Raw genomic sequence first — 22,797 nt, 5'->3', positions numbered from 1 at the left:
CTTATGAGGGCAAGGTCACTTTATTTAAAACACTGAATTTTATTTAATGTAATGCTGTAATAAGGTCATGTTGACATCCTGAATTCTCTGAGCTATTACATTCCTTCAGTGTTAACACAATCCTACAAATCACGGGTAATTACCTTTCTACCAAGATATGGCACAACTTAAGAATATAACAGTGAAAAGTTTGAGGAACACACACACTATATACAATTATATAAAACATGTAGGTATATATATATGAATGCATGTATTTATGTATGTTTATGCAGCCCTTATCCCAAATGGACCTATACCCTCTTGGAATGACCAAGCTCCTTTTTGGATAATGCCATTAGGTAAACCTAACAGCAAGTATACATGAAATTACTTTTTCCATGACATAAAATGCTTATCTTATTAAACCAGTTATCTATCAGTTATTCCACTCAGACATGGAGATCGTTGGTTAAATACGAATATATTGCAACTCTAAGGAAAATTACATTTACGCTGAACAAGGCATGACTCACTTGAGAAAGAAATTGTGCCTGACCATGCATATAAATTTCTTGATTCCAAATACTGCTACTCCGTGACGTAAACCTTCCCCTAAATATAGCCCCCAAACCAGGCACATTCATTCTTTTGCTACCACAGATCAGTGGTCTTAACCTTTGTGGATGGTGTTGCACCATTAAGTTAACGACATGAAATGATTTTTTTTGAGGAAGCCACTAAATCTCAGCTTTTCTCCTCTCACTCTCAAGTAGAAGGCAGCCAGGCAGGCTACTGGAAATGGCATGGACAGAGACTTGACTGACTCTTGTTCTTCCACGGCAATATTTCTACTGTCACCAGCTTGCTTGGTGATAAATTTTAGAGACCTAAATATGTCTGTACTCTCCTACCGTGAGTCCGTCTTCCTGCCACATTAAGATGGGAATGAATCCCCTCTTGAAAGGTTACTTTTTTTCCATAAATTCAGGCTGTGTTGTTACAATTTTTGTAAGATTCACATTATTTGACCCAAATCTAGATTATTTCCTTTAGCCAAAATAGAACACCTTACCCATCGGAAACAGAACACACGGCAACCCATCTGACTGCTTCTCAGCTTACCTGTGTTTCTGTTGGTGCTGTGAGGATGTGATTCTTTTAACTCCACATCCTGCCTGCCCACGAGGGCATGACATTCAGTCAGAGCCACTAGACAACTTCATATCAACTTCCGCAAAAGCCCACAAATTGAGTGTTCAGAAACAATCGTTCGGATACATTTTCTTCTAAAACAGGAAATGTATTATGTTCCAGCCTTCATTTAACAGATACAGCAAATTATGAAGGATTCTACTTCTCAGTTTCATTAAAATAAATAAATAAAATTCATGGGAATGGTTAAATGTGGCAGAACCCTTAATGCAAGTGAATTCAGAGAACCTCACTTTTATGACTATCTTACTTCATGTACACATAATTTAGGACAGACCAATCAGACTTTGGACTTGCTATAACCACTGAATTTATACTCATGCCAAATCTGAAGAAAAATCCTGAAGGACAAACCAGTTCCCTATGCTATTCAGCTGTCAGGGTGACACAGCTTTGAGACTATTTCATGTTCTCCGCATGTAACTGTTTACTGGCTCCCACACAGTCCTGGTTCATCCCACTCCCACCACCTCCTCTGTTCATGGTACTGTGAACTCATGCTATAGGTATGCCAGGGCAGAACAGGTTTGTCAGGACAAGTATTGCCTAGTAACTGGTTTTATTTACCCTGCTTCTCAGGACTTAAGGTTCTTCTGTGTAACTATTTATACTTTTTTTGAGAGGATCTAGGACAAATGTTTGTGATTTTGCCATGCGACTACTCTTCTGGAAAAAAAAAACCCAAAAACCCAACCCTTCCAGTCAGCTTGAAACTTTTGGTGTAGTTGAGTCATTTTCAGTTATTTCTTTTTGGTGATGAAAATACTTTAGTTTTGACATTAGTAACAGTGCCACACGTGGGTGTTCCCCTTTCCCCAGACTCATTCCCCGCTCAAGGTCTAGATTATGCTCATGATTAGAGCAGCAGAGCCCCAGCGTAAAATCTCCTCTTTGCCATATGCCGTTCAGCACAGGGCAGTCTCTGGGCACTGGAGCACTGCTGTGAGCTATTCTTGCATTTCACTGAAGCTACTATTTTTGTCTAATGTAATTTACATTCACTGGACAAAAGATAGAGTACAGTGGTCCCCCTCTCTGGTCACTGTCTGCCACCAGGCTGTCATCTCCAGGCTGCTACCACCTCCTTGTCTTCCAGTGTTGGAGCATTTTGCATGTCGTTGGAAATGTGTCAGTAATAAAAGATTTTAGTTAACCAGAAAGCTCAGAGAAAAATGGGCTGCCATTCACACAAAACCTCTTTCTTTCAATTTCACCTCTCCTAACAGAAAATATCAACGATTCACACAGCTCTGAGAGGGCTTTCCATTTCTTATATACGAGAGAGGATTTTCTCAGCCTCTAGACTACACGAGAGAAGCTGCCAGCCCTGTGATGTGATAGGGGAGCCGTCCTGTCCCCCCAGACAGCAGCGTTAGAGACTGCTGACTTTCTCTATGGTTTTCTAGCACCCCAGGACACAAACATGGTTTCTGTCTCAGTTCTACGGGTGAATTAGTATCTGTCTTCTCTTTGACCCTTGCACACAGGCAGCTTGTACTTGCATTTTCTGTAGCTCAGGGGGGAGTTTGGTGCAATAGAGCACCAGTATCTACCAATAGTGGGTTTCTTCACTTTACTAGCAGCTGGGCTTCTCCAGCAGTAGGGAAGTCAGTCATCACTCAGCGTAGCTAGTGGATGAACGATGTGATGATGTAGTATGCTTTATTAACCAGATTCATGTTTTATTAAGAGGGATGATCACAGCAGAATGAAACTTCTGCTGGAAAAAGACTGTTCTGTAACAGCCTGCTCCAGAATTTCAGTCACTCCTCGCTGAAGCATGTTGTGACTTTCTGTTACACAGTACATAATACTGGATTCAGTACACCGAATCCTTGACTAGCTTGATCCTTGATGAGCAAAACAATGTGAAAATGGACATAGCATACTCTGGAATGAAAGTGGAATAACATAATTGCATTCACGTATAATATTATCATGGTAAATACAACTATCTGAAGTCAGAAAACTGAACATTATGACACCTTTCTGTACATCTATCCCAATGGAATCTGTAACTAAATTATCAAGTATGTTAAATTCATTGAGTTAAAACATGAACATAAACAGTGGTGGCTAAAACTCAAGACTGTCCAGACATTTGCATTGGAAGCAAGAACGTGAAATCTTCAGTGACACACTGGTGCTGCTCTGCCATAGTTCCCCCCGGCCCATGCTTCCAAAAACCTGTGTGTGTGTGTGTGTGTGAAATTGAGTTACAAAAGCAGTGCAGGTTCTGTTCAGCAGACAGTCCTCCTTTTCTTTCTATTTCAGCAAGCCTCCAAGTGTGAGAGACTGCTAAAAATGGAGAACGAATGATTCATAAAAATGGAAAACTGAAGGAGGCCAGTAAATAAAACTGTTCAGCTACCCAGCCACAGTTTCCTATCACCACTGAAGAGAGGTGTGTTCTTAGGCAAACATTTCTAACCATTAAATAAATATTTGGCTTGAAAGCTGGGAAAATACTGTTTTATAGCAAAGACATTTCCTATCACGAATGGAACTGTACCTACCAGATGTTGCCATAAATTACGTATTATGAAACCTACTGTATCTGGCAAACTGAGGACATTTGATCAAAATGGAGCCCAGTATGTCACATAAACTGTTTTAAATGGCTTTTCTATTATACATGGAGGTACTCCGTCATTTGGAATTTGAGGGAAAAAGTGATTAAGTAACTGGATGGAGTTAGCCAAGCATACCAAATTGGTCAATGAGGTTACTTGACCTCTTGTTCTGTAATCATGCCTAAATGCACGCTTAGTGCAATGCAATGAAATATTTGTTTGGAATACTCCCTTCAAAAGCCTGTCTGCATTACATTCTTGCAAACAGTATCCATTATTAATTGTCATTGCTAATGATTTAGATCGCCTTTTTCCTACACATCACTGTTTTACAGCAAAAAAATACATTTTAAAGAAACATTGATACTGGCGAAAGGTGCTGAAGTGGTGGTGTAGGGACATGACATCTCTGCCTTTGTCTGTCCTTCTGTCAATTAACTTCTGGATATACAGCATAGATTTTCTTCCGTTGCTTATTTCAAGCCCCTCCCCTCATTTAATTGTTCCGTACCTCTGTTAGGTGCTACAATTTATACATACGAATACTTTGGAACCATGTACCTTGCAACACTTCAGGAGTTCAGCCATGGGGGAAAGTTTATCTTCCTACCAAAACCCAAGTGCCCACAGTGACCACTCCCTGGTTGTATGACTGAATGTGCATGCAAAAGCTGCACATGCACACACATGACAGACGCACATTTGTAGGCCAGAACATGTGTGCACTCCTGGGACGGCATCGAGAGTCTATGTGTGCAGCCTGTCTCACATGCACCTACCACATCCCCCAAGCATTCAAGCAGCTGCTTTTTGCACACATGAACACATTTACATTTTGATCATGAAACAAGAGGGAGGGTTTAAGCCTCTGGAACAACTCGGCTGTAGCTGGCAGTGTGGAAATGGGCCAGGAACTGGGTGAGCTGTTCCGCCGGGACGGATTCATCCCACAGCCTAGTGTAGCTATCATATAAAAGGAAACATTGACACAGTGTTTTAAGTTTCTAGCATGAAAAATTGTTTTGCGCCTTTCATTTTTCTATTCTTTTCCCATTTTAGTCCTTACAGCTTAAAGGGGTATACCTCACGTCTTAAGATAGGTTGCTGGATTTGATTTCCTCTGTCTGAACTCACTGTCCCTGCCCCAGTAAGTTTCTAACTTACAGGCTACTACTTCCCCTCTCTGTGACTGTACAAGTTGCCATCGGCTGAGACATGGAAGTGGCAGAGTCCTGCAGGATGCAACCAGCAAATTGCCTCTCTCACCTTTACAGGAATCTGCTTTTAGTCACCTTAAGGGACACTTTGGGAAGCTACAATTTTCACTGCTCCTCTTCATGTGGTGTGAAACTCCTTTGCAGGTTAACTGTAGGACTGCTGGCCAGAGTTAGAGATGGATGAAGAAAGACGCATTTGAAGTTAAACCTGAGATTGCTGGTTTGGACCAGACAGAGGGCTGCCTGGACAGTGCATTTATATTCATCGTGGACGCTGCTCAGAGCACTAGGCGGGTACGTCTTGGCATTAAAAAGTAAGTCTCTCCAGGAGCTCAGCACAGTAGCAAAAACTCTGTTTAGCTTGGATGGGGTTTCTGGAGGTCGCCTGGTTCAAATGCGCCCCCAGACAGGCCCCATTTTGAAGCTGTGTCCTAGTGGGCCTGAGGGAGGGCAGCTCGGATGGGGTTTCTGGAGATCGCCTGGTTCAAATGCGCCCCCAGACAGGCCCCATTTTGAAGCTGTGTCCTAGTGGGCCTGAGGGAGGACACTGATGCTTGCTGTCAGGGTCCCTCCTCACATCCCCGAAACGAAAACTGGGCCTCCTGCTTCACACCGCCACAGACCTGCCATGACCTGCTGCCGCCTGGCCCGGTGAATGTGGAAAAACAAACAAACAAAACAAAACAAAACAAACACCCCGACCCCAAAACCCGTGGAAGGAAGTGCAGTTCTGGGGGGGTCCTCACTGTATGGGAGAGGGGGGAGCAGCGAGGCAAGGAAATCTCCAGACACTTTTGTGTGAAAAGGGGGAGGAACCTCGGCGAGGCGCCCGGCCCGCAGGCCACCCCGCCGGGCGGGCTGTCGGCTTCACAGACCGCCGGCTGGGGCCCCTCGCGTTACTCGGTGACGAGAAAAGAGAAAGAAAAAGAGGGAAGGCGCCGTTCAGCACCGGCGGCGGGGCCGAGGCGGGAGGCGGCGGGGCCGAGGCGGGAGGCGGCGGGGCCGAGGCGGGAGGCGGCGGGGCCGAGGCGGGAGGCGGCGGGGCCGAGGCGGGAGGCGGCGGGGCCGAGGCGGGAGGCGGCGGGGCCGGGCCGGGCCGGGCGGGCGGCAGCAGGCCGTCCCTCAGCCGCGGTACCTGCGCCGCGCGGCCACGTGAGTGCCACATCAGCGCCGCTCCGCGCCTTCAAAGTCAGCGGCCACAGGGAGGGCAGCGCCGGCCCCACCGGCCGCCTCCCCCCCCTTCCCCATCCTCCCTGTCCCGCCGCTCCTCGGCCCTCGCTCCCCCCCTCCGCGGCCCGGGGTGCTGCCGACCCCGGTTCGGGAAGATGCTGCAGTCGTTGGCGGGTAGTTCCTGCGTGCGGCTGGTGGAGCAGCACCGCTCGGCTTGGTGCTTCGCCTTGCTGGTGCTGGGTTACCTGCTGTACCTGGTGTTCGGCGCTGTGGTTTTCTCCTCGGTGGAGCTGCCCTACGAGGACCTGCTGCGCCAGGAGCTGGGCAAGCTGAAGCAGCGCTTCCTGGAGGAGCACGCCTGCCTCTCGGAGCAGCAGCTGGAGCAGTTCTTGATGCGGGTGCTGGAGGCCAGCAACTACGGCGTCTCGGTGCTCAGCAACGCCTCGGGGAACTGGAACTGGGACTTCACCTCTTCCCTCTTTTTCGCCAGTACCGTTCTCTCCACCACGGGTAAGGAGAACACAGGATCGACCCGGCCCCGGAGGCCTTCCGGGGAGGCCTGGACCCCCTCAGGGACGCTGAGGGGCTGGCCTGGGGGAAGCCGGGCCTGCGGGCGGGGGGCCGGGGCCTGCCGCCCCCCTCACCCCCAGGGCCGCGGGGCTGCTGCGGGGCCGGCCCCGCAGCAGCCCCGCGGCCCTGGGGGTGAGGGGGGCGGTGGTGGTTGGGCTCCGGAGGAATCGTTACTTCCCAAACTCTCTCGTGTGAGAGGAATACTTGATGTGAGGTGCATCGCCCAGATTTTAAAACCACCCGATTCAGCATTAAAGAGCCAGAGATCCAGCTACACATCCCGCCCCCAGCCCCCCTCCCTTAAAAACGTTGGTGCTATTGAGAAACCGGCGAGGTGCCCGTCTCTTTGAAGTTTTAAATGCTTTTTAGGGGTGTTCTCCTTAAGCTCCCCGTCTCCTTTGCGTTTCTTCCAGTCTGATTTGGGGAGGAGGGGGGGAGCTGCTAACCTGGGTGCCAGAATTAAGTTAAATTTCGGTTTCGTGTTTTACCGCCCATTTCGGTTTAATGTTTGCATGTCAGAGACTGAAAGGTTATGCTTAGCTCGCTTCCAAATAGCAGTTTTCCATTGGTATTTCGAAAAGCTTGAGGAAACGTTCCTTTGGCCGTAGTTTTTTATAAGCACTTATTTTTACAGCAGCCGCGTTTCACATAGGCTTGTAGCGGGCAGCCCTCTCGTAAAGGAGTGCAGGCATTTGTGCTGGGCTGTGGGGATTTGAATGTGGCTCACCGAAATAAATAACAAAGGCTTGTCGAATAAGAAAAGCTTTAAAAGAATCACCCTAAAATTAGGCCAAACAGAGGGCTTTGAGTCTTGGCGGTTACATTGATACTGCTATAAAAGGTGCAGTGCTTTTTTTTTTCTTTTTTTTTTTTTTTTTGCCTCCCCCCCAACCCCTTTTGCCCCCAGGTGAGCACTCCTTCCATTATGGGAAATACAGTCAGCTGATATCAATAATGACTTTTAATAATTTACTTACTTGATCTTATTTTGGTGCTTCCTGACTGATTTCAAACAGGCAATGCTTGTCCTAAAAATAGTTGTCATTGAGTATACAGATCAGGTTGTCTGCTTGTTATAAGGAGGTTGGTTTTGTTTTGTTTTTTTTTTTAAGTAGTAAAAAAAGGTTATGGGTGTCCTCTTAACACCTTCTCCCCCATCTTAATAACTAGAGTTCAAGTTTGTAAGAAGAAAGTGGCGTGCTTGTGACAGGTAAATGCTTTCAGTGAACAAATTTCTAAGCATTAATAATGTATAGTAATACTATTGGTGAGAAAAGCATGGAATTGTGATAGTACTGAACCATTTAATATTTTTTTTTTAGTAAAACTATAGAGGACTTTAAACTTAAGGTGTCAAATTGACCTTATGATGCCTGTTCCTATTCCTAATCAACTACACTGTCTACTATTACAAAACATAAATTATTTTGTCCAAGAGCTATTTTTGTATTCAAATTATTTTTTCTGTAAAATAATAATGTTTAAAAAGAAAAAAGATACTTTTAAAAGTGCTGATTTTCTGTTTGTTCTTACACAGTATAGTATATGTAGCTTTTTTTTTAATGAGACAAAAATCTAATCCACTGTCCCTGAAATTTATTATTTTTAAATCTGGCATTGTTTATTTCAGAGATGAATCAATCAAAAAATGTCCAAAACCAGGACAGTGGGCATGGGATTGAGTTGGTAACACTTCAATACTGCCTGTTAAGGCACAGCTACAGGATGTTTGGATTCAGTAGTACAGTTGAGGCAGAGTTCTCTCTTTCCCGTTGCACATCTGCTTAAGGGCAAGGCACAGCCTGGCCCTGCATGTTTAGCTGGTTTGATCATAGAGGACCAACAAGGAACATATTGAAAACACAAGGTACCGTTGTCCAAATTGAAAACCTTTTAGAACACTGTACTTAAATGTACACTGTACATGTTATTGTTGTTTCTGTGAAGTTCATCTAGTCATCATTTATGTAATAGTCCAGGCATCAATAATTCATTCTACGTCCAATAGTCCTTTGGGTTGGGCCCCTTTTAACAAAATCCATCTGTTTCTTGTTTTATGGAGTGGCTTTGCTTCTTTCCTATTTAACATAAATAAGAACTTTTGCAAGTAGACAAGTATAAATCCAGAAAAATATAGTATGTCCAACACTTGCTCAAATTCTTCCCAGAGCATACGGATTTCTGGTGAGGTGCATCCCTGCACAGCACACACCACCACCACCCCCACCCCCCCTGCAATTTACTCTGCAACTGTGCAAGGAATCTTTCAAGTCTTTTGAAATTGTCACTAAAATGAAAGACAAGAAAGAAGCAGAACCTGCCTGGTCATCGCAAACAGCTGTTCTTCTGGAAATGTTTAAACATTCAAAAAATGATGTATTATTACAAACTGTGCACCAGGAATGCCCTTGCTTTGCTGAGTACAGTAAGGACAAATGCAGGAAAAGAGAATCCTGGTTCTGATGGTACCAACTGATGGTTGCTTCTGTGCATAAGTGAAATTGCAGGCAGCACTGGGATATTCCTTATATTCAGCTGACTGAATTTGTCATTCATCTTGTAAATAAATGCGTACCTACCCCTTGTAGGTGGGACAAGGCTTATTTCATAGCCTTTTGGTATTCTAGGAAAAGCATTTAATTTTAGCAGCCCCAACTCCACTTCTTGTTCCCTCCCATCTTTATTACATTCTTTGACTTCTTACTCACTAGAGAAAATAGTTGAAGAAAATGATAAAGGCAGTTAAGAATTTGGAAAAAATTCTTAAATGGAGGGAATTTGCAGAATAAACACAGCGAGGCAAATTGTTATGTGAAAGCAATTTATATTGCTGCACATACAGACTGTCACAAGCTGCCTGAAGGACGGGCAAACAAAGGGCAGTGAAATGGACTGGGGGTGAGTCTCCAGCAGATTATAGCAGTGACTGGCAGCAGGTTTCTAACAACTTTATTCCTCCCTGTGCAACTTAAGCAGTCATGCAGAGTGCCATATGAGCAGTGTGCAAGAGGAAGTAATTTGGTCATTAATCATTGACAACATAGCACTAAGAATATACGATCATGTGCATTTAAATAGCATCTGTCTTGGAAACTCTCTGTAATTACGACCTTATGCACATCTATGGTCATCACTTGTCTCAGTGCTAGATATTATGAATGATCTTGCTGAAGCAGTTGTTTCTGGCCGGCTTTGTTGTAGGACCATCTGTACGCATACATGTTTTATTTCTCACAATAAAAGTGAAGTAATGCTTTGCGCTTACCCTCCCGGGTAGTGTGTTTTCACTGTTCTTGGCATGCTGTTAAGCTCTAAGATCTTATCCCATATTGGTACAATATGGGAATACTGCACTGCATGAATTGTAGGCAGAATGGAGTAAAGAAAGAAATTGGTATTGACTGTTGCAAGATACAGAGAGTAAAGTGGCTTCTGTTTGTTGATGGAAAACGGGGAAGGAAAGGAAATTTAGGAACTTAAGGCCTGTATTTTTACATCTGTTTTTGGAAAGCATCTTTGCAGTGTAAGGATATCCCACAGTATTTTATGCAAAAGGACCATAAATCTTACTCTGGGGGTCCAGCTTTGAGTAATTTTACCTGTCACAAACATGACTGTAGATTTCATTTAAAATTTGAATACCAGAGGGATGCTGAGAAAGAGCTGCTTTGGATCCTTCTCTGCTGTGATAGGGTTGGTGAGATACACATTACAAGGAAGCTAGGATAGCCTTGTCCTCACGTAGGGATTTGCAGAGGAAGGGTGAGGAGAAGTTGTATGTATATTCCATGATGGCAATGCACGTTTTTCATATTTTGGTTAAGATCGGGCTGGACTCTCATCTGAGCCACAGGAGTCAAGACAGTGACAGAAGGTAGGAGAGGGCTGTTGGTATTCAACCGCTCCTGAAGGCTGCAATATGGCTGTCTGCAAGGTTGTTAGTACATATCAGCATCTTCTCCAGAATTTATCCTGTGCCAGTTTCAGTGCTGGCACTGAGGATGGCCGTCTTACACTGCATTGCAAGGAATGCCACCCAGGGTCCATGATGTACTGAACTCACGTTTCCGCTTGCATATATGCATATAACATTTGATGTTCTCTGTTAGGTCTGATTCTCATAAGCATTGCTACTGATGACTTGCAAGAGAAACAGAACTATACCTATATTTAGGAAAGGTGACAGGCTGGGAGATTGTGCTGGGGCCAGTGGATATACTGCAAAAGAAGGTACAGTATGTATGAAGAGACCAGGGAGAGAGAAACCTCAGTCTCCATTTTCTCCATGTTCTTCTGTCAAAAAGTGGCCTTCCTTGCTTTCTTCCCTCTCAGGGGAACAGATGCCACATCCAGTGCATATTTAGTGTCCGTTACAGTTCTTAAGAAATCCTTGGAAGATTAGGGAATGCCATGAAAACACAGTGATGTCTTTGTAATGCTCCATCGTAAGATTCCTATGCTCATACAGTAGAGTCCTCGGGTGGGAGAGGCTACTTGGGTCTTTCATACCTTGTGGAAGAATGTGACTTTAACTTAATTAGAAAGAGGGTAGTTCACAGAGGCTTTAGGGAAAGCAGAATTTTTTGTCCCATACTTGAATTCAATGTAAAAATGCGTATTTTATCTTGCTGGCATCAGGACATGTGGCCTGTGTCCCTGAGGATGCCTGTATTAGCTCATTAGTATACACCAAATAAATACATTTTATAATTCATACCAAATGTATGCCTAGAGACCTGTCATAAGATTCCCTGTTGCCTCTTGTATGAAAATGTACAAACTTTGTGATGGTTTTACACTCGGATCTGTCTCACTAGTAGTCACCTCTGACTCCAGCAGAAAACTGAAGCTTCATTGTCCTACTGCTCTGACTGGAGCACTCGGCCCATTTAAATACGTGTGATGAATTGCAGCTATTCACCAGGGTGGGGATGCCAAACTTTGAGAAGGAACTCGTTTCTCTTTTAAGAGTTGTTTGTTGCCTAGCAACGACATCTACAGGAAAAGGTAATTTGCTGGGGATGATCTAGGAGACAAAGCGAGACTGTGTGGTGCTCTGCAACAGAGACCACTCTGGAGTGCTTCTAAGGGAAGCAAAGGAACTGATGAGGTAGGTTGAGAGAGCCGCCAGAGGAGAGGGATTGCTTTCAATAGGCCAGCTGTCTGGGCACAGATTTAGGATGTGAGAAACCACATTCTTTGCCTTCCTTTGCCTGGAGGGATTTGAAGCCTCACCCCAGCAGAGTGGTTGAATGCTGCAGGGTGTTCTGGTAGTCATAGTTACTTTCCCTGAGGTTGTCCCCTTCCTGATAGATCAGTAGACTCTCCTGTAACCAGGTGTCTCGCCTCTCAGATTAAGTGGTATAAACACAAAGCGAAAGAGTCATTCTGTCTGCTTTCCTCTCAGGGAAAGTTCTTGTATTTTATACATCATTGAGCAGCTCCAGACTTGCTGCTGTCATATTCTAGTCTGGTCCCAGGGTTAAGATGCTGTCTCCTGGGATGTGGGAGGTTTCAGTTGAGTTCTGATTAATGCCATTCTCAGGACAAGGACTTGAACTAAGATTTTCTAGCTGTCTTTAGGAACAAGAGACAAAAAGAACACCATCTAGGGAAGCTGTAAGAGGATGTGAGATCAAAATTTATAGACTAATACTGGGAAAGTAGATTGGGTGCTTCTGGTTTCCCTGTCTCACAACACAAAAACATGGGAACATTCAACAAAATTTTAAAAAATAATAAAATTTAAAAGAATTTGCAAGAAAAGAAGGGTCTTAAGTTAAAAAAGCAAACAAACCACCAGCCCCCCCCCCCCCCAATAAAACACAAAACCAAATCCTAAGCAAACCCACCAAAAACCCCACAGGCCAAAACCCTCTTGTGTGAATATCTCTAAAATACCTGTATTTGTCAAAATTATTAATGATAAACTTCTTACAAAGTGTATTAGACTCTGGGCTTCAGGACACAAGCCACTCTTCTGTTACCAGAGATGACAGTCACAGCCAACAGACGGTCACATTATCTCTTGTGTGTCCAGGACAAAGGGACAAAGTTCTTGTTTTCTCTACTGAAGTAGGCGGTAGTGGAGGGGAAATACGGGTCTGTCCTCTCTTGTCTTCCAGGCAGGGTGACAGTTCCTGGTTTCTCATGAGAGTACAGCAATCAGCTGTGCCAAACTCCTGCTTGTACTTGCTGAAACACAGGGTGGCAAGAGTAGCTCTAATCCAATGTTTATGCTTTACAGGCCAATGAGTAGTAAAACCCATCTCCTGGCAGAAATCTGAGAAGCCATGGAGCTGCATGACTGTATTATTGTTTGGAGAAGTGCTGGCTGCAGATGGATATAATCTCTCTCTTAGAAGCTCTGTCCTGTCTTCTGTGTCCTGCTATTCCACCTGCCTTGCTAAATTCCGTGATGAGGAGCCAGCCCAGCACTCTCCACAGGTGAAGGACTGCAATTTCTGCCCCTGTAGTCCTTTCATGTCAGGTCTAGGGTCATTCCTCCTCTGCAGAAATAATAAGAATAAAAAAACCAAACCATAAAACAAGTCCATTGAACTTAGTATGATACACAGAGTGTAACGGGTCAGGACTGGGTTACTGGTGTTCTGCCCCAGGCTTATTAATTGACTCATTTTTTTGTAAATGTTTCCTTTGCTATTTCTCTGGTTTTACCTAATTTAGCCATCTTAAAATTGTTTGCCGGTTTTCATAGACAGATTACATGGCCTCCTGTTGCTCTATTATTATTTCTAATTATTACTCTGGCTTTATTTTGTTCTGTGATATTTACATCTTTATTGAAAGGAAGAGCGTAATCTCCTCCAAAATTGCCTTCCATTAAAAAGTTTCTATTTGTAATCCTTTTGCAAAGCTGGATTTTTTTTTTTTACCTTTCTACAGACATCTCCAAATCAAATTCTAAGCTAAAGTTATGTACACTTTCAGAGCAAGACTTCTAAAATTTAACAATAAAATCCTGCAGTTCCTTACTGTTGCAGAGTAAGGCATTCACATAGAAGTGAAAATAATTTAAAATAAGTCTTCTCAAATCTGTAGTTTCTTCTGTTTTTATTTGTTGGCTGGGTTTTGTTCTTTATTTGTTTCACTTCGGCCCACTGCATCATCATTTTAATAATCATGGGGGTTTTTGATAGAAGAACATCATAATCTATGGAGAAATGTCTACTTTAGCCACTGCCCCAGGTTAATTATGAAGTAGGCCACAAGCTGCTAAACCATATGAAGACCAGGATATTTCCTGGTACGTGCAGAAGTGAAATTTTAGCAATTTACCTATGAGTTTTGATGCCTTCAGGATTAAAGAATAGCAATAAAAAGTTTCTCAGGAATTGGCTACTTGAATTCTTACTGTCTTTCTGTATCTGACTTCAGCTGCTTAAAAGTTATGACATTTGTATAAAATTCAGCTGAAGTCCTAGAGTAGTTATTGTTGGTGACCCAGAAGACCGTAGGAGAAATGTCTTGATTTGCTTTTTCCCTTAAGAGCTTCGCTGAAACCTTGAAGAGATTGTGTTTCTTATGAGGACAAAAGAGTGATGTGGTCCTGGTTAAGACCAGGACTGAGAGGAATGAATGGAGCAAAGCTTTTCGAGATGCTGTGCTTCAGAAAAGTGTCATAGTGGGTTTTGCAAGAACATATGGATTTTTCTCTCCCCTGGAAAGAAAAAGGTACACATTCATCTCTGAAAACAGAGTATGAAAACTTCCTTGTTGGAAAAGCACACATGAATCTAAGTGATACACCAGCTGTCACCAGACCCCAAACTTTTACTAACTGATGCTTCCTAGGTATTACCATAATCTGTACTCTACACTGAGTCTGTGCCAGTAGCTTAAGCAGCTTCAGAAGGTATCACAGCATCTTTGAGGAACTGAGGGAATGCAGATGTGGTAGCAAGGAGATCACTTAGGCTTGGTGACAGCTGAGGGAGGAGGTGGGGCTGGGAAACAGGTTTTGCCAGCGGAACAAGCCAGCTGAGTAGTCTTCTGAGTACAGCTCTGCTTGTGTGAGAGAAAGTGAGGCTGTGCCCTCTGACAAAATTCCATACTATTTAGCAGTAGAAACTTCAACAGCAGTTTTCCATCTTTCTCCTGAAAACCTTGAGTTCAGACTGTTATGCTACCAGGGAGTAGAGGCTTTCTGCATCTTTTTACTGTCCTCTACTACAAAGAAAAAACTTCTGGAGTAACCAGAACTTCTATACAGAATGTCTTCAAGCATAATTTAATACCGTTGCAAATGCAGCTTTTGAGAGAACTGGTACCATAAGAACGGGGTTTTCTCATCTCTTTTGCTCCTCGTGCATTTCGTGTCCCACACGCTGTGAATGTATTTTCTGAAGACTTTAAAAATAACTCCAGAAGCTAAACTGAAAAGGTTAAAATGTAACTCTGAAGTTCATCCTACATGTGATACCTGAGTACCACCTTCTGTGTCTTTCAATTATTTAAAGAATTTTTAAATCGAATCTGCTAAATAACCTTAAATTCTTTAACAGTAGCTACTTCACAAATGGTTTCTAAGAGTAGATATACAAGTTGGCTTGAGAAGGGGAAAGGGGGAACCAACCAGGATTCGATACTGAATTGGTAGGGTTAACACATACATTGTACCATTATTACATATTTTATATATATATAAGCAGAAGCTTAATTCTAATGATAGGTGAATTTAGCTTCAAAATTCTGCCTTTCACAAAAGAAAAAGCAGACAGCACTTAGATTTTTTGGGGACTTGGTTTCTTTGTACTGACTATATGATATTGCTAGTACTATGCCAAAGCGACTGTAAAAGGAATCCTTTTCCCAACTTGACTGAAAATATTTTATTTAGAGGTTAAATATTCTTCATTCAGTGTTTACAGTAAAGACACTGCATTTAGTTGATATGACTATATGCCGTTAAAATAGTAAATAAGTTACACATTTGTTTCAATGTGTTCCCTGTAATGCTGGTAAAAGCTGTGTACCAGGCTTTTCATATAGAAGTACACAAACATGTGGTCTGTTGGGTGAAAGAAAAATAGTCTGCCCTACAGAAAATTATGCAACTACAAAACCTGCTGGGAATTCTGCCATGAGTGCGCATCTGCTTTGGCATCCTCTTTTCTGTAGTTAAGTGCCTAAAGGCAACACATGAGTGTCCTGAAGCTAAGCTGAACACAGAATTGCAGGGAGAAGGTCTCCTGCATCAAGGAAAAAAAAAAAAGAGACAGCCAGCTCAACAAGGATGGTAAAACTGACTATAATTTCAGAAAGTTTTTCTTCCTTTTTGTTGCGTGTAATGGTTAAATACATACTAAGACTACATTATTTCAAAATGTGAGATTTCTCAGCATTAATAGGCAAAAGTAAATGCTTCAGAAGATCTCAAATGATGGCAGCACTGGTTGGAATGGACCTTAAGCATGTTTTTATTTTAAAGCTTGTACTGAAATGTCTCTAGCATGACACTTGGCCTTTTACTTTGTTATCTTAAACCTACCTGCTACACTGAACACATACTTTGCTTGGTTGAGCTTGTAAAATGTGATTGGCAGGCTTAGACATTGCAACATGGAGCGTTAGTGCCAGTGTCCAGAGACAAGCCAGAATAGGTATCCTCCTTTGTCTATAATACAGTTTGAAAAGGGGTGGGTTACTTCAGAGTCACTAAATGCAGAGGCAGGGCAAAGATTCTGATTTCACCTCCTCCGCAATAGGTTGGGATCATATATACATGGCTTTAAAGAAAGCTGTAGTGAAAAACAAATCCCAAAACCCTTGTCTTCAGAAAGTAGCAAGGTGTTCAGCGGTCTGCTAAAAAATCAAGTAGCTTGAATGTTTAACTCTTGGGGAGTTCATTGTACAATCCTATACATCTCACTTAATGAAAGGGGGAAAAGAGCTCTAAAATTTGCTTGTTATATTTAAGATCAATGTGAGAAGGCCATGAAATCACTGTATATTATTTAAGCAGCTATTTACTCAACTGTGTGCTGTACAAGAATGGCATAGACCTTTCCCTTTGAAGCCTACAGCCTAAAGTAAATGAGAAAACTCTAAAGCAAACCAGGGAACTTGCATCTCTTGTAGAGTTTTGGAAGCTGTAGGTGGTATGATTTACTAATGGGCAATTAAATTTTAAACACTTCACATCATGACTTGTGACTTATTTTCATGGCTGTATTTTTATTTAGCATTGGAATGCTGACTCAGCAGTATAGCAAAAATTAGTAAGGCTCAAAGACATATTGTGGTGTTTCTGTTTGAAAGTCCTAGCTACTATAAACTATGAGTGATGCACAGAAATGAATGTAAAACACTGTAAATCATTTGAATGGTTAATAGCAATGAAGCTCTCTTATTTGAGGGCAGGAGATTGTTTAATTTACCTGTGTGCATTTGCACATCTGTTGAGAAGTCCTGGCCCCCAACGTAGCTTCTGGTGCACTGCTGCAGCTCCAGGTGGGCAAGCAAAGAACCGTGAATGCTACGTGGTGTTGCGTTGCATGAATCAACAATTCATGTTGGTAAGAAAAGAGTAAATCTTTTCTAAGGGCAAACTCCTGCCTTAGTTAATTATTGGAGTTGTTATGCATTTACGTCCTGCCTATCTATAGTGCAAAGAAAAATCTTTTATCTTTCAGTCATATCTTCTAGTGCAGCTATTTGTATAAAGTGAAGCCAGCTTAATGTTCAGCTTATACTGTCTGGGGGTAATTGCCACCTGACAGAATTTTGTATGCTGCTTCAAGGAAAATGTCATCGACACTTGAAGTTATTACTAGCCATGAATCTCAAACAAACAAAAGATAGAAACTCTCTCAACATCTCAAACAGAAGTTTGAGTTCCAGATTTTAGCTTGGCATTGCATCATTTCCTTAGATGCCATGAGGGAGATGGCGATAATCTTTCACATTTGTGAACCACCCTTTATCCGTAGATCTTGAAGCATGCACGTAGCAGGAACTGCTGTACTAATTAGAGCACTTTTATTATATTCTGTATCTTGTGAAATTAAAGTGATATTTCTGTATGTATTTCACAAAAGGATGAACTAAGAAAAGGGGGGAAAACAGCTGTGAAAGATTGTGTAAGAGCCATTAGTATGGTCAAGAATAGGAGCCTGTGAATTTTGTCTTGCAGTTCTCTGTTCCTCCTGCTAAGCAGTGTTCCCATATGGTATGCTGATTTCCCATCCTGTGGATGCACTTCACCGTTTTCTTGTATTGGATATCCTTTTTTTTTTTGCTTTAGTAATATTTTTTTCTGCTCAGTAATCTTAGAGGAAATTGCAGTACTTGAATAGGGGCTTACAGAAGCCTTACCGAAGTGTGCAGTACACATTTCTGTATCTTTCCTTCAGTGGAGACTCCAGAAATATTGCCACTCCCTTCTAGGAAATTGTTTGGTTGTGTACAGGAGTTAATACAGCCCACATAACTTGCCAAATGTGTGAATAGCCTTTGTGGGAAGGCAGCAGTGTTAGCTCTGTTTTAGCATGCTGGTTGTCTGTCCTTATGCCTAGTAAAATGTTTGCTTACAGTGGTTTAAAACAAAATGGGCTGAGCCCATAGAGAGAAGTATCTTCTTTCTTAGCAATAACTCTGGGATTAGGTTAGGCATTTCATGTAACAACTTGGTGAAAGAGTGGAAAGAATCAAAAATGCACAGCCAAATTAACAACAGATGTAAGAAGGGAGCTGGCAACCTAAGAACATGTTTCTTGTAATGACAATGTATCTGACAGTCATCTGACAGTCGCTGCCTGGCCCTTGTAAAGTAACATTATTTCAAGCAGTATTAAAATGACAGCAAAGCTGAACGAACTTAACAGGATTCCTCATTGTTAATACAGATGCCACCACTGAAATATTTCTGTCTGGTACACCTTAGGTACATGCATCTCAAGGGGGACTTTTATCTTTTCCCCCTGGGGTAACTTGTGGTCTGTGATAAATTGCATCATTTTTGAAACTAGTAAGGAAGTAATGCAGTCAAACCGCTGTGTTTAGTTACTGTAACTAGTTTACAAATTCTGATCGTTGACAATTACAAGAAACTGGATGTGTTCATAGGGCCAGACACTTGCAAAGAAATTCCTCCCTTGAAAAGATGAGTTAAGTATTAATTTACACATTGCTGCCCAGGCTCTTCAATACTAGGCCTTAATTTTGGAATTACCAACAATTTTGCAATCCCCCTCCCTTTGTATTGAGGTCTGAGAGATGCCACTTGACAGGGTCCCACTTTCCTTAGAAGCACAGGTTGCATCAATCCAGCCCTTCACATGCTGGCCATGGTTTGAAAATGCAAGCACTGGCAAGAGGGTGCTTACCATGCGAAGCCTTGCTATGATTCAGTCTTCAGCCTGGATAGTTGTTTAGCATTTCTGATGTGTGTGCTGCCTTAATGTAATGAGAATTAAGGAAATGGGACTCAGAGTCATTGGTCAGTGTTGACTGACATGGTGGGTCCAGGATTGTGATGGGGCAGATGGAGCATTTTTGGTAAATTGTCTTACTGATTTATGTTTCCTGTTTCATTATATACAGGGCTATCTTATTCTGTCCCTGTGAGGTTAGAATGATCTGTTTTCACTAGGAAAATCATCCTATGGTGTAAGAATTTCCAGAAACATCAAATATCCCACCCAGAGACATTTCTCTAACAAACTGAAGAGAGGTTCACTGGTTAAAAATAAATTGCCATTAATCTAAGCAGACAGCAAAGCGTTTGAAAACCACACAGTATTTAAGTGACTCTGTGTGTATCTTTACACTGCTGGCTAAATGTCTTGTATCTGTAGCTTGCCTTTATAAATGTTACGTCACTGTTTCTGAATAACTTATTCTAGGTAAGCAAAACCATCTACATTTCATCCTCTTATGAACATCAATAGTATGTGCAACTACAATGCTGGTTTTTTCCCTCTATTTATTGGTAGGACATACAGTTGTGACTATCCTGATTCCAGTGTAACTACTCAAATTTATGGTTCCCACAATTAGTGTTTGCTGTGCAAGATGTCCTAAACATGTGAATGGTTTGATAGGACTAGTGTATCTATAAAATTTGCTTATGGTTCAGTAAGCTAGTTCTCACAATAGCTGAAATATTTCCCCATTGGGCCTTGCAAATTAATGTTCTATTTTGAGCATGAAACGGTATATTCAACTAGGTTATATTCAGATGGCAAAGTACTACCAAGCGTCATATTTAGGACTGTGATTTAGAGTTTTAGAATAAGCCATCTGATCTGAAAAAGTATCTCACTTTGGCCCTTATTTAAATATTGTTTTTTAATTTCTCTTAATTATTATTTAACAATAACTTGAAAGTTAGAAATGAATATTTCAGATGCAATATGCAGCATGTAAAAGTGGAGACTAAAGCACCCTGATCTGTGAGGTTTTGTTAGTTGTTTTAGTGATTTTTTTTTTTTTTTTGCTATTTGTGTTGAATTGATTTGCTTCTCTTTTGCTTTATGTGCTGTTGAATCCTTCATATTTCTGAGAAATAGCTATTAAAACAGAAGACAGAAATAAGATTTATATTTATGCAAATGTATTATGTCTGGTTGATTTACGTATGAAAACTGAAATATCTTGCAAAGATAGGTAAGGACTATGTGTCTTCCTCTGCCAAACAAGGGAGCTGATGATAGTAATTTCCCTGAGTTCCACATGTTAAATCAATAACAGGATTAGAAGCATAAATTCCTATTCCCCTGCTGTATCTAGTAGATAACACTTTCTTCCATGTGAGGTTGCATTTTAATGCAAAGATGCTGCTTACAGATTTGATTTTTAACTCCACAGCATGAAATGGCCTAATTTTTTAATGTTGTGTGATAATTCCTTACTACCCACAATACAAGTTTCATTCAGTGCTTTCATGTTCTGTTTTTTCTGATGGTGCAATAAAGCAATTTTTGTTTCAGAAGTGAAGGTGGGAAGCATACTAATTTGCAGCTGGTTGTTCCTTTTTATTCCCGGATGGTAGAAAGAACAACTGTGGCTCGTTTCAGTGAAAGAAATGATAAACCTAGCAAGATGAGATAGGTATTCTTCACTAATTGGATATGTGATTAAACACTGCAGTTAATGCCACTGCAACACATTCAAAGCTCCTGACGCATCCCAGGGTGCGTTTGGGATGGTAACAGGTGCCAAATTATCAATTTTTAGAAACCTCTTCCCAGTGAACTGCACCAGGCTTCAAGCGGAGTACCGTACTGCACAGGTGCAGGGCTCAGCAGCTGCAGCTGGCACATCCCTGTGGTACACCATGCATAAACAAGGTCTTTCAAGTGGTGGAAGGCTGAAGTAATTGATAGAATTTTAAAACCTGTTACAGGAAAACTGGAGGGGATGGGGAAAGGGAAAGTTGCAGTATGAAATGAAACCATGGTTCCAGACCTTTTCTGGAAAGAAGCAGCTACATTTTCTGCCAGTCTGTTCAGAAAGTGTGTATCCTCTCAGCTTCACTGCCAGTTAGATGCTAAATGTGTCTTAGCTGCTAAAATGAGTTTTTCTGTAGGTGCAGGCTGCCATATCTAAAGACAAAATATGGAAGTATTCCTGTTGTGTAAGACATACCAACTTTATGCTGTAGTCAAGGTGAGAGTCTCATCAGGCTTTTTACAAAATTACTGTGAGAAATGAGAAGATCGCTATCATGGGCAAGCTGCTGGCTAAATCTAGTTGATAATGTTGTTTTCTCTTCCGTGGTGTCTCTGCCAAAACATTGTCCATTTTAAGATTATTTTTTTCCTACTTTGAATATTTCTCCTATGAAGAGCTGCAGAAAGACTTTTACCCCTTTCAGTACCATGAAGTTGGTGTTGAAGTTCTTATAGAAAAAAATTTAATGAACTTGTTTCTTTGATTGTGTGTTAATCTTGGTGATTTAAAAAATCATAATTGTGGAAATGCTGCTGCACACATGTTGCCAAACGGAACAGGGCAAAAACACTTAACAAAAGACCAGCACAAAACCTTGTCTTGTTTTCTAACATTTCTGCGGGCTACAAGTAAAGCTTTCCTAATAAAGCTCATTTGTATTTCTTATTTATCAAATTTAAGTTTCTCAGGTTTAGAGTTTGTTCTATCGGGAAGCATTCATAATAAAGTAGTTTGTTGGTGGCGCCCCTACTTCGATACAGATTTTTGACCATCTGTTGCCTAGCGGGCAAGTAAACCAATAAAGGAATAATTGGAATTTTCCTGGCTGAATTCTCAGAGGAGCCCTCAGGAAGTCTCACCTTGCTATTGGCCTGTTGGTTGGGTTCTATTCAGCAGACTTTTTGTAATTTTATTTTTTTTTTGTTCCTTCATTGAGAAATGACTCTGAGATAACAGGGAAAAGAACTGTTGAAACAAGATACAGGTTTCTTTACTTATGCTAAATCTTTGCTAGAGGCAGATCTAAAGATGTGATGTTCATGTTTTGGATAAATATTTCTAGAAATGTGCTGTTATTGAGAGGTCTGTGGGGGGAAAAATGTCCCCAACACCAGATGGATCCTGGTTTTATTGCAGTTTAACCCTTAGAGGGTCTTAAATCCAGGGTAACACTAAAAGGAACCAATTTCTAGTATAAAGACTAATGTTTAAAAAAAAAAAAAAAAGTGCTGTTAACTTTAAGAAAGCAACAAAACAAACCCGAACAGCAAACCCAGAAATGCTTGTATATCTCTTGGCTATCATCTGTGATAGAAGTAAAGCCTGAATGCTTTGCCACAGAGGTTTAGCAGACCTCTGTCTGCTGAAGGCACTCATATTTAGTCTTTGCTGTTGCCTTCAGCACTGTGTGGAGCACATGGAGGGCACAAAGTCTTCAATGGCATGTCACTTCAAAAAAACATGACTGAAGTTGCCAGGGCTTTTGTGGGAGCAGAGGTCCAGCCCACACAAACCTCACGTCGGGCTGAACATTTAGCACGTAAGGAGTTTGTCAGCGAACAGTTTGATAGGAGCTGTGTGGCTTACAGCTAGGGTATGAAAAACCTGCTCTTGCAGGGTAAGTGAGAAAAGCTTTGCCGGCTGGGTGTCTGGAGAAT

General features: G+C 41.8%; 1 protein-coding gene across 1 annotated transcript in view; it reads left to right on the top strand.

Annotated features, from left to right (window-relative positions):
- The first annotated feature begins 6,054 nt into the window (after nt 1–6,054).
- KCNK1 (potassium two pore domain channel subfamily K member 1) overlaps nt 6,055–22,797 on the top strand; it is a 35,348-nt gene continuing 18,605 nt past the window's right edge. Inside the window, exon 1 of the mRNA XM_037392796.1 lies at nt 6,055–6,664. Coding sequence (XP_037248693.1) covers nt 6,310–6,664 — 355 coding nt within the window. The 5' untranslated portion in view covers nt 6,055–6,309. The remainder of the gene's footprint in view (nt 6,665–22,797) is intronic.

This window comes from Falco rusticolus, chromosome 6 (genome assembly GCF_015220075.1).
Source record: "Falco rusticolus isolate bFalRus1 chromosome 6, bFalRus1.pri, whole genome shotgun sequence".
In the NCBI taxonomy this organism is placed as follows: Eukaryota; Metazoa; Chordata; class Aves; order Falconiformes; family Falconidae; genus Falco; species Falco rusticolus.
Note: the sequence above shows the minus strand (reverse complement) of the source record. Positions and strands in the feature narration are given on the sequence as shown.